This window comes from Nematostella vectensis, chromosome 10 (genome assembly GCF_932526225.1).
Source record: "Nematostella vectensis chromosome 10, jaNemVect1.1, whole genome shotgun sequence".
Taxonomy (NCBI): Eukaryota; Metazoa; Cnidaria; class Anthozoa; order Actiniaria; family Edwardsiidae; genus Nematostella; species Nematostella vectensis.
In genome coordinates this window covers 8247846-8259721 of record NC_064043.1, presented here as the reverse complement: position 1 = coordinate 8259721, position 11876 = coordinate 8247846, and the positions used below count along the sequence as shown (strand labels likewise).

General features: G+C 43.7%; 1 protein-coding gene across 7 annotated transcripts in view; it reads right to left on the bottom strand.

The window, feature by feature from the left end:
• Nucleotides 1-448: 448 nt before the first annotated feature.
• Nucleotides 449-11876, bottom strand: part of LOC5506838 (phosphorylase b kinase regulatory subunit alpha, liver isoform) — a 34503-nt gene continuing 23075 nt past the window's right edge. For 4 of the 7 annotated variants that reach the window (XM_032375281.2, XM_032375284.2, XM_032375283.2 and 1 more), the window contains 13 exons: nucleotides 11160-11325; nucleotides 10386-10464; nucleotides 10032-10109; nucleotides 9697-9776; nucleotides 8748-8826; nucleotides 8007-8136; nucleotides 6928-7026; nucleotides 5502-5596; nucleotides 4999-5028; nucleotides 4055-4261; nucleotides 3578-3631; nucleotides 3112-3315; nucleotides 449-977 (listed from right to left, as the gene is read on the bottom strand). In XM_032375281.2, the coding sequence (XP_032231172.1) occupies nucleotides 777-977; nucleotides 3112-3315; nucleotides 3578-3631; nucleotides 4055-4261; nucleotides 4999-5028; nucleotides 5502-5596; nucleotides 6928-7026; nucleotides 8007-8136; nucleotides 8748-8826; nucleotides 9697-9776; nucleotides 10032-10109; nucleotides 10386-10464; nucleotides 11160-11325 (1502 nt within the window). In that variant the 3' untranslated portion in view covers nucleotides 449-776. The other 3 variants (XM_048733439.1, XM_032375282.2, XM_048733440.1) reach the window with 3 other exon arrangements.

The following is an 11876-nucleotide window of genomic DNA, read 5'->3' as shown; positions in this document are numbered from 1 at the left end:
CCTTATTTAGACTGTCATGTAGTCAGCGGGTGAGTTTTTGGCTTCCGTGGTAGGGCTGTCCCAAAGATGCTCGACAACTTTTGAGCAACTTTTAGGATTTGCGTACCCTGCTATCAGAGGCTTTTCCGTAGCGTTTTTCGGTTTGTGCTTGTATACGCGGTTTTGGCTACTCGCGTTGTTTTGGTCGTTTTTACAAACGAACAACGCGGAAACACCGGAACGCGAATCGGCAAGGCATCTTCTGTAAAAGAGAGCATTTCTGCTGTCTTTTTCTCGGACAACTTTTGGGGATTTCTAAGAAAAGCACAGGATTCTCGGTAGGAACGCCAGGGAAAACGCTGTCGTGACGTACAGATAAACATGCTCGCATTTGCGGCACTCGCTAAATTTCGAAGAAAGAAAGCGATGGATCCTCGGGCATGGAATAAAGAAACAGGGACTCACTCTGTTTCGGAAGTACACCACCTCTTTATTATAACAACCCAAGTGACTTAGAGCTTATCATCAAGAACTCTGCTCCTAGGCTATAAAGAAGGTTATGTAAAGCTTTATAAATAGATTGTATCGTGTTATTTATCTCAGCGGCGTAGCCAGGATTTTTAACAGGAAGGGGCCCAAAAGGCCCTTTCAAGGCATTTTCTCCTGTATTTTAGGTATTGTCTCATAAATTTACTGTATTTTTGGCTTCTAATGGGGGGCCTGGGCCACCCCCTGGCTACACCCCTGTAGCCTAGCTGCCCTCCGGGGTACAGTGATATCCATTTCATGCATGATTTTTAGCTGATAATGCAATCGTTCTGGTGAGGTATGAAGCTCAACTTCTTGGCTACGGCCTTGGAAAAGTAGGTCATGGTTCCGTATCGCCCGCTGGGCGCGGTGTCGTAAAAGAACCTGCAAATGCCATTTGCACCACCGCAACCAACCCGATCATTGATGGGGCGTGCACAGCAAAGCACCGAGTTACCCCCGATTGCCATCTGTGTATAAAAGGGAAAGTATTCGTTTAACGCTTTAATATAACTAAAATCAATGGTGTTCAAGACTTAGCTATCTTTGTGTCGACAGGCAACAGCCAAGTAGGTAGCCAACTGACTTTAAGATGGCCCTAAAAGGAAAGCTTCGCTTTTTTAAGTGTCCGAGAAATCAACCAATGTCAAATACAAGCAGTGACTTCCAAGTCGCTCATAGCTATATTCAAGAACTACACACAAAGCGCCAGTCACACCATAATTGCTTAATGAGGTAAGCCTGGGTGTATCATACCTGCTCAGTGAGGTGGGCCTAGGTGCATCATACCTGCTCAGTGAGGTAGGCCTAGGTATATCATACCTGCTCAGTGAGGTAGGCCTAGGTGCATCATACCTGCTCAGTGAGGTGGGCGTAGGTGTATCATACCTGCTCAGTGAGGTAGGCCTGGGTGTATCATACCTGCTCAGTGAGGTGGGCGTAGGTGTATCATACCTGCTCAGTGAGGTAGGCCTAGGTGCATCATACCTGCTTAGTGAGGTGGGCCTGGGTGTATCATACCTGCTCAGTGAGGTAGGCCTAGGTGTATCATACCTGCTCAGTGAGGTGGGCCTAGGTGTATCATACCTGCTCAGTGAGGTAGGCCTAGGTGTATCATACCTGCTCAGTGAGGTAGGCCTAGGTGTATCATACCTGCTCAGTGAGGTAGGCCTAGGTGCATCATACCTGCTCAGTGAGGTGGGCGTAGGTGTATCATACCTGCTCAGTGAGGTAGGCCTGGGTGTATCATACCTGCTCAGTGAGGTGGGCGTAGGTGTATCATACCTGCTCAGTGAGGTAGGCCTGGGTGTATCATACCTGCTCAGTGAGGTAAGCCTGGGTGTATCATACCTGTTCAGTGAGGTAGGCCTAGGTGCATCATACCTGCTCAGTGAGGTAGGCCTAGGTGTATCATACCTGCTCAGTGAGGTAGGCCTAGGTGTATCATACCTGCTCAGTGAGGTGGGCCTAGGTGCATCATACCTGCTCAGTGAGGTAGGCCTGGATGTATCATACCTGCTCAGTGAGGTAGGCCTAGGTGTATCATACCTGCTCAGTGAGGTAAGCCTGGGTGCATCATACCTGCTCAGTGAGGTAGGCCTAGGTGCATCATACCTGCTCAGTGAGGTAGGCCTGGATGTATCATACCTGCTTAGTGAGGTGGGCCTAGGTGTATCATACCTGCTCAGTGAGGTAGGCCTGGATGTATCATACCTGCTCAGTGAGGTGGGCCTAGGTGCATCATACCTGCTCAGTGAGGTAGGCCTAGGTGTATCATACCTGCTCAGTGAGGTGGGCCTGGGTGTATCATACCTGCTCAGTGAGGTAGGCCTAGGTGTATCATACCTGCTCAGTGAGGTGGGCCTAGGTGTATCATACCTGCTCAGTGAGGTAGGCCTAGGTGTATCATACCTGCTCAAGGAGGTGGGCCTGGGTGTATCATACCTGCTCAGTGAGGTAGGCCTAGGTGTATAATACCTGCTCAGTGAGGTAAGCCTGGGTGTATCATACCTGCTCAGTGAGGTAGGCCTAGGTGTATCATACCTGCTCAGTGAGGTAGTCCTGGGTGTATCATACCTGCTCAGTGAGGTGGGCCTAGGTGTATCATACCTGCTCAGTGAGGTGGGCCTAGGTGTATCATACCTGCTCAGTGAGGTAAGCCTGGGTGTATCATACCTGCTCAGTGAGGTAAGCCTGGGTGTATCATACCTGCTCAGTGAGGTAGGCCTAGGTGCATCATACCTGCTCAGTGAGGTGGGCCTAGGTGTATCATACCTGCTCAGTGAGGTAGGCCTAGGTGTATCATACCTGCTCAGTGAGGTGGGCCTAGGTGTATCATACCTGCTCAGTGAGGTAGGCCTAGGTGTATCATACCTGCTCAGTGAGGTGGGCCTAGGTGTATCATACCTGCTCAGTGAGGTGGGCCTAGGTGCATCATACCTGCTCAGTGAGGTAAGCCTGGGTGTATCATACCTGCTCAGTGAGGTAAGCCTGGGTGTATCATACCTGTTCAGTGAGGTAGGCCTAGGTGCATCATACCTGCTCAGTGAGGTAAGCCTGGGTGCATCATACCTGCTCAGTGAGGTAGGCCTAGGTGTATCATACCTGCTCAGTGAGGTAGGCCTGGTGACCCTCTAGGACCAATTCATCCACGTCTACAGTATCCCATAAAGACTGCTGTGGGTAGCTGATGACGACCAGAGCCAGCACCATTAGAACTTCTACCACAAGTTGCCGATACTCTGGCTCGGGAATACGATTTAAAGCAGACTCGACGCACAATGCGAACTTCAACTCTCCGGGTGTCATCTATAGGTTGAAAATACCGTGGATAGTGGATTAGCGGGGTGATTATTAAAGACTCAATTATTAAAGAGTCTGGAAGAAAATAAGTTTTACTGGCGCAAAAAGGAAGCGATGGAAATGAGATGTATACTTCAGTGAAGAACTAAAACCACTTGAATCACTGTGAAATTCAATCCATCCTACAGGACAAAATAGAAACAGAAGCCCGTCTTTTAATAGCTACATAAACTTTGGATGCTATTTTATTTTATTGTATTAAACTTACCTCCCTAACCATGGCACTTGGTAGAATATGTTTGTAGATAGACACTTGGTGACACTGGAAAAAAAACCCGTAAGCATCTGTTGATCAACTTATTCACTCGTATACCAGCTAAAACTGTCGGTACACTGTATAAGAACAGAAGCAGCAGTTTGTATGTCTGTAGACACTGCAAGGGAATAATCGGTTGTTCATAAGCATTTTAGTCACCATCTAGTTAGCTTTATTGTCCATCTAGTTAAATTACAAACTGTCTGAGCATTGTAAGAAAAAATGAGTATCAATAATTTAATCACAGAAACTGAAGTGGTAGTAGCATTTCACCATTTTTCTGAAAATTCGCACAACGATGATTTACAACATTGAATAGCGCTTTCCGTAAATTTACAGTTTTGAAACGACTCATCGGAATCATTTTGCTGCCCATGTCTTTTATGTTCGCACGATGCAATTGAATACAATCTATAGAATTGAAAGTACCTTTTCCAGTATTTTCCAGACCCTGGCGTAAAAGTCCTCGGGCACCCTGTTGAGGGCACCGTCCAGACACCGCCTGCGTATCCATGTCCCAATACGTTCGTCGCGGGTTGGGGAGACTTCTTCCTCGTGTTGTGGTTCTGCGGTTTGGGTCAAGTGTAGCAGGTCGGGCTGACCGTGTTGCCGATGCATACTGCGACCGCTCAGGTTCTGTGGATAAACGAGTATAACTTGTAATAAGAAACTTGTAATAAGAGTTTGACAGGTATTAGAGAGTTATTACCAATGCGACCGCTCGGGTTTTGTAGATAAAGGAGTACACGTAACCAGAAACCTGACAACAAGCTCTTGAATAAAAGAAGAGTGCGAAGGATAAGGAAATGAACACTGCTATATACGGTATACGGAAAGTGTTGAAATGAATGCCAAGATAAGCGCTGATTAGGCAGGATATATAAACCAGAAGATAAGAAAACTCGACACTTCTTCAGGGTGCAGAAAACTGCATCGACTACGAGGCCCTATTCTCGACCTTGCACACTACGTACTTGATATGGTACAGAGTATAAGCAGATTATGATAAAAACATACGTGGATGGACCCTATGAACCGCGGAAGTGCTACAATCTCACAGATCCTTTATCGAGTACATCAGATGCCTTTATAGAGGCCTACATGGGTCTCATGCCACAAAGTTAATAACCCTTCTTATTAGATGCATTACGTGTTTGATTTAACAAAAGCGATAGGACGGGCGTGGGTAGCAACACTACAAAGAAAACTAAAAGAAAGGAACGCGCGTGTTTCTCAGAGGAGTACCGCAGTGGCCTTCCGCACAGACATGCGACCCATAGTTTGCGGATGTAGAAGCGATTAGCGGAAGGTTACAAGTGCGAAGGAAGGTATACACGCCCGGTGGATTGCTCGTTGTGAGTAGAGGAACCTACCCTGGTCTGGGCGTCATCCTTACTCATTTTCTGTAGACAAATAGTCCATTGTAAGGAATATACCAATAGACTGTCCGAGATATCTCAAAAGCTAAATACCTCCGGTTTACTGTCTACAGCTCGGTCTCCATTAGCGTTTTACACTTTATGAAAAGTTTCGAACTTTTTTGTGAACGCTTCTCTAGCGTATAACGCTTTCCTAACGACGTCCAAGCTTGATTGTTGTTTTAAGTCCACAACGGATTTTGCTAACTCTTTTTGTTTTCTGTTGTGCTAAAGGTTCAATGTATATCATTGTGTTTTATTTTTCGTTTGTTATAAAATAAGTATGTTCTAGGGCCGCTTTAGTTTCTTGCTAGCACCGGCCAACAGTCATCACTGAAACGTTTTCATCAATCAGAATCTCTGCCATTAGAATCGGATATCGAGCATTCAAACACGTTGCTGCATGCCTAAGTTAGCTTTTAGGGTCAACAAAAAGAACTATCTTTATTAGCTTGTACCTTGATAGCGTTGGATAGTTTTTTTATGCCCACTCGCTTGGGTAGGTCGATGTTGATGATGGAAAGCTGCTTCTCGGAAAGTGTCCGCACAGACCCTATATCAATACACATAATCCTCAGTTAAACGCGATATTGTGACTTCTAAACCTATAATGTTGTTTACGATTGCAATTCGGTATGTCAGGCTCAACTTGTACTCACTCAAGTTAACTTGTTTGTCGTATTATAGGTTTGGGAAGTTTACTTGTTTGCCGTTGTACTGGTAGGCCAGATTTACTCGGTTTGCAGTTCTACTGGGGCCGGTTCCTGAAAAGCCGATTTGCGCTAACCCAGGCTTAAATTTGCCCTAACCCACGATTAAATTTTTACCCCAGGATTAGTTCTATTCCCGAAACGCTGGTTAGCGCTCACTCTGGGTTAGTTTGGAGGTAAAATCTAAACCTGCTCGCGAGGTGGGTTAACTCCTAATCTACGGTTTAGTTGGCGTAACACAGGCCTCCCAAACTTTGTAGTAAAGTTTCCTAAAATGAAGTTGACGACAAAAACGACGTTACACAAAAACAATGTATAGGGATCAAATGTCCTAACATTTCGTTTTGTTATATGCGACCTTCGTTGCGATGCTGACTCGAAAACTGTGCTGGGACAGACAGAAAGTTACATGAAATTTATAATTGAAATGAATCTGTCTCGCTAGTGTCTCACGCACCAAATCGAATCCTGCAAGTGACATTTTTAGCAATGAAATGGAGGTAATTACAGGCGATGTAGGTGTTTTGGGGCTTCTCTGCAAAAATAAAACCAACAAAGGTAAATTTGAGTTATTCTCTATTGATCTACTGGGTATCCTGTGTGAATGTTACTCGTCATAAACCAGTTTTTCACTCGCGTTATCCAGGGTTAGTAAATCGGGAAAATACTTGGCTTTCAGGAACGGCGAGTTACCCGAAGGTTAGCTAACCTTCGATTAGCGAATTTTAACCAAGCGCTGATCTAGGGCTAAGTTAATCGGCCTTTCAGGAACCGGCCCAAGATTTAATTATTTGTCGTTATTGGTCCCGATTTCTGATTTTATTAGGTTTACTTGTCTGACCTTTAACCTGTTTTCCAGAAATATGTGTTTGTCGTTATATTGCTTTTCCATTCATACTTGTTTGTCAGGTTTACTTGTTTGCCGTTATACTGGTTGTCAGTTTTAAGCCGTGTGCAAACTGCGCCAGCACCGGCCAGCATTGCTGGCGATTTCTTGCTCGACTGACCACAAGATAAAGAAAATGTCAGAAAGTCCATTTCTTATTTTGACATTTCCTTTGTCCTATAGTCAGTCAAGCGAAAATTCGCCAATGCTGGCAGGGGCTGGCACAGTTTGCCGGGGGCTTAACTAGTTTGCCGTGTAACCAGTTTGGCAGGTTTACATAACACTTACCATCTGTTATGCCAAACTCCTTTCCACTTAGTATGTGATACAGCAGAGTCTTCATTTCAAATGGACTCAGGTTCATGAAGTACTCAGCCGCATCCTCACCTGGGGACAAGTGACAACACAGTTGTTGTAGCTCTTACATTTTTCCAAGTTCGATTACTTTTAATAAGAGGACTTTCTTGCTAATTGCATACCTGTCAACCTCCGAAAATCTCAAGGCTTGAGAATTTTTTAGGGGGAGGGGTGGGGTATATTCATTTTTGGGGGGAGGGGTGGGTTTAACCTTGCAGGCGTTTGACGTATAAAAAGCTCTCACGAACAAATCCACTTATAGATCTCACGAGGGTGTTAGATAAATTGCGCTACACAAGGGAATTATTATTTCAAATATTTTAATATAAAATAGGCAAAATGACGATTTTCTATAGAACAATTTTTCGGAAGCGATAAAAATTTTGATTTTGTGCTCAACGCGGAAGAGCGGGAGAAGGGGTCCAAAATCTTGAGACTCCCGCCTAATGCGGGAGAGTTGACAGGTATGTAATTGTTAAGCTAAGTAGGTTGGTCTTATTATAAAAAAAATATTTTCATCTTTATGGTGATACAAAGAAGTTACAAAGACGGACAATGTCTGATATCAACAACTTAACATTGCTTCGTTAAACAGGATCTTATTTCATGAAAACGTTGCCCTATTTAATAGGGACTTGAGATACGTGTAGTGCTACGAGTACGGCAACGGTAGAAAATAATGGAATTAATCTAATGATTCCCAAAGACCGCACGTGGAAATGCGCCTTGTTGGATATATTTCCACCGTTCGCCACGAAACCACGACGCGAAATTCAAAGTTTTACGATCTAGCGAGTACGTGGACGGTTGGAGTATCAAAACACATCTTTTTCTGTTTCCTACTGTAGAAATAGCCCAAGTATCAGGCGATTTTATTTTTTAAAGTCGGAGAGGAAAAACGCTTCCAGTTATATACTTCAAATGGAACGATAAAAGGGCCTGACACTCGGGCTACTGTAGAAATGAAGTTCACAATTCTAAACACGTCTAAAGCGAACTTAATTTCTTACCTGTGCAGGTAAGTGAACGTGCAAGCTCCGCCACCATCACCTCTATAATGAGACCAACTCGTAGCCTCAGCATCTCCTTGAACATGCTTGGCTCGGTCCGCACAAAGATACCGAGGTACACAAGCAGCTCCTGTACGTAGTAATACACAAAAATGTTCAAGTCAGAAAATACCAAGGTACACAAGCAAATCCTACTCGTAGTTACCCTAATCATGTCATCCACACGCTTTCACCAAAGCCAGCCAACAAACACAACGCAACAGACAACTCCTGTTGCCCAACACGCCCCACCAAGACCCATCCCCCCTGGCCCACCCCCCCTGACCCATCACCCCTGACCCATCCCCCCCTACCCCCTATGCCATACCTTTCATTACACCATTCAACCACAACACATCCAACCACACACAGCGACCGAAACTATTCCCCTCACCTAATACACGTAACAATACACCAAAATATTCAAGTAAGAAAAGACCAAGGTTCACAAACAGCTACTCGTAATAATACACAAAAATATTCGAGTCAGTAAAATACCAAGGAACGCAAGCAGTAATACACAAAAATATTCAAGTCAGTAATCTGCCAAGGTACACAAAACAGCTCCTACACGTGGCGACAGTATTCATATGCCTTCGACTCGACCACATTTCGTATTACTTATTATTATTGATAAGGATGATAAGGTCATAAATCTGTCTATTAATTTTATTACTAATAAGCAGTAATATGATTAATTACCTGTGTGACGACGCCTGTGCTCATATCCTCACCAAACACACTGTAGATGATATTTTTCAGCTCGGTTGGGGGCAGAGGTCTGGGATTGTAAAAGCAAAATGTCCCATGTTTATAAGTTAGAAATTAAAAAATAAATAAATACAGTAGGACCCCGTTAATAAAGAAATTTGGAGCTTGGAGCGTCCTTAGTGCAGGAAATGTTTCAAATAATTATAGTTTAATTTTCAGTTTATCCTTGTCAGGGATTTTAAGCAAGGGTGGTGGTGGTGGTGGTGGTGGGGGTTCGTTTACCCATTTAGCGGGCCATTAGCGGGGTACTCAATTTCCCTTCATTTAGGGTGGACATTTCAGTCGAGAGGGGGAGTTCTTCCGGCTACAGGCCTGCTTGTTCGACTCTGATGAGTATTTTCATGGAAACTGAAACTATTTTAGAATTTAGCACCAAGGGCGAAAAAAAAAATTATCGGTTCATGTACTTCTTGGTCTCCAAATCAATGGAAAGGTTACGAGACCGGTTCATGTACTTCTTGGTCTCCAAATCAATGGAAAGGTTACGAGACCGGTTCATGTACTTCTTGGTCTCCAAATCAATGGAAAGGTTACGAGACCGGTTCATGTACTTCTTGGTCTCCAAATCAATGGAAAGGTTACGAGACCGGTTCATGTACTTCTTGGTCTCAAAATCAATGGAAAGGTTACGAGACTGGTTCATGTTCTTCTTGGTCTCCAACTCAATGGAAAGGTTACGAGACCGGTTCATGTACTTCTTGGTCTTCAAATCAATGGAAAGGTTACAAGACCGGTTCATGTACTTCTTGGTCTCCAAATCAATGGAAAGGTTACGAGACCGGGATGGCGGCCAGTCTCCCTTATCACGCTAGGCGGCGCTCAAGCGAGGGAGAATAGGACTGCGACCAGTTATTCCATTCGTGACTGAGAGACCCCATACCTTGTGATGACCTCCTCGTGGCCGTCTTGTGGTATACCTACTGTGATTTGTTTCTGGTGAACCAGGATGTCAGTACAGGCCTAAAATCACAATGACCGTTACACTAGAGTTTACTTGCACATGAAAGTTAAAGGTGGGAACATCAGGTTGTCAGATGATCGTGATAATGTTAAAGGTGATGGTGATGATGCCAAAGTTGCGATAATGATGACGATGGTAGTGATTGTGACGATAATGGTGGTGGTGATACTGTGATCATAATAATAAAGGCGATGATGGAAATGAGGATGATGATCATGAATATGATGACGACACAATAAGAGTTCCTTGGTTACCTCGGATAAATCCTCGACCTGCTTATGAAGCAGCCCCGCTGTGTGTCTGACCAGCGACCAAAGCTTCACCTCACAAGCCTGTTCACAACAAAACCAACATTAAACAGCTGACAATTGTCAACACAGTAAAGTACACCACATTGGGGCACAATAAGTATCAAATTCAAGGGTTGTTAGTGTCTCCCATTCTGTTCTAAAATTTCTAAGGAAATTTATGGAAGCTTAGTTTCATAAATCTCTCGACATGTTTTACCTATTTTACTAGTGCCACTCCTTCCTTCCCAATAGTGCTTCGCCCTTCAATAAATCCCCATGCACCCACATGAATTAACCAGAGGCCACCGTAGTACCAACCTTCTCATATAGCTCCTCCAATAACTTCTCCACCGTGGTTTCCGGTACATCATATAAGTTAGTGTCGAACTTAGCACCCCTAGAAAGTACAAGCCGCATAGTACAAGGTATAGTGACAGTAAGCAGATAAGGAGTCCTGCATCTAAAAAAAATATTTTTTACTCAATTTTACCCCATGCTTCCACTGATCATGGCAGAAGCAAAACTTTCTAACTAAGGACAAGAGCATTACCTTTTCTTTATTATGTTCAATTCGAGAGCAAGGTCTTTGTTTGATCAAAATAAAAAAAAACATGAAGATAGTTTTCAGGACCTCGTGTTTTTACGAGAGGAAGAAAGCTGTCCCAGCTGTCCCAGCTGTAGCATCATCAAAACCCCATTCCCCCACAAAACTTTGAAATACCACCATGCTATACAACATTGACATTCCCGTATCGGGAAGTGAGTAATAAGCCAGTTCACAGTTTAAGAATGACCGGGGAAGAATGGGTCGATCGGACCAAAATTTTGACTCGACCCATTTTCCCCCAGTCATTCCTTAAACTATAAACTGGCTTATTCCAACGAGGAGGATTCCGTCGTGCTCTGATTTTTGGTATCGAAGTTCATGTCAATACGTTCACATCATTTTATTTTAATTGGGTTACTTCACAGAGATGTCAAGGTTAACGCGCGTCACATTGTACTAGGCCCTGCTACGTACTTGGTACTTCACAAAGATGTCAAGGTGACCACGCTAGCGCGCGTAACATGGTAATAGGCACTGCTACGTACTTGGTACTGTAGAGAAAGTGCAGGATATCTGCCTGTTCATTGATGTCTGTCGCATCTTCCAACTGTTTCACGTACTCCTTGGTCTCCAAATCAATGGAAAGGGCGCGCGACCGGGATGGCGACCAGCCATTGGACAATCTCTCCTCCAGGGAGGCTTTAGGTGATGCTAGAGCGCGTAAGACTATCTTTAGCGAGATGCAGAGGGATTGGCTTTATTAACAATGATACGGAGGGGCTAAAAGAATTAATACGTTGCTCGGAGTGTTCAATCAAACTAGACCTTGGTAATGCCGTCTTGTACCGAGTCTGATATGAATTGGTTTTACAAGTTGTAAGGGAAGAGCAATGAGTAACTCTAAGGTCTTGAAAACATCGTATTTAGCTATATCTTAAAAGCTGATAATCTAAGGTGGATAATACAATGCCTATCTCTGTTTCGGCATGTTCCATCGATTCAACATTTAGTACTTTAAATATATTGTTAAACTAGACATTTATTAACCCAAATCATTCTGCAATGAAGTTCTGTTGAAATTTGTTTGACAATAGGTAGATTTTGGACTAGAAAGGGGTTTGAAAAGGGAAATTTTTTTTCAGAGTGAATTTGCCTTTTCTGGAGAATGAGAACCATTACGTGATTTTGTTTTTATTAATTTACAAATTGACGCCAATATATAATCATACTAGAACAATGAAAATACGTTCGGAGCAAGACGA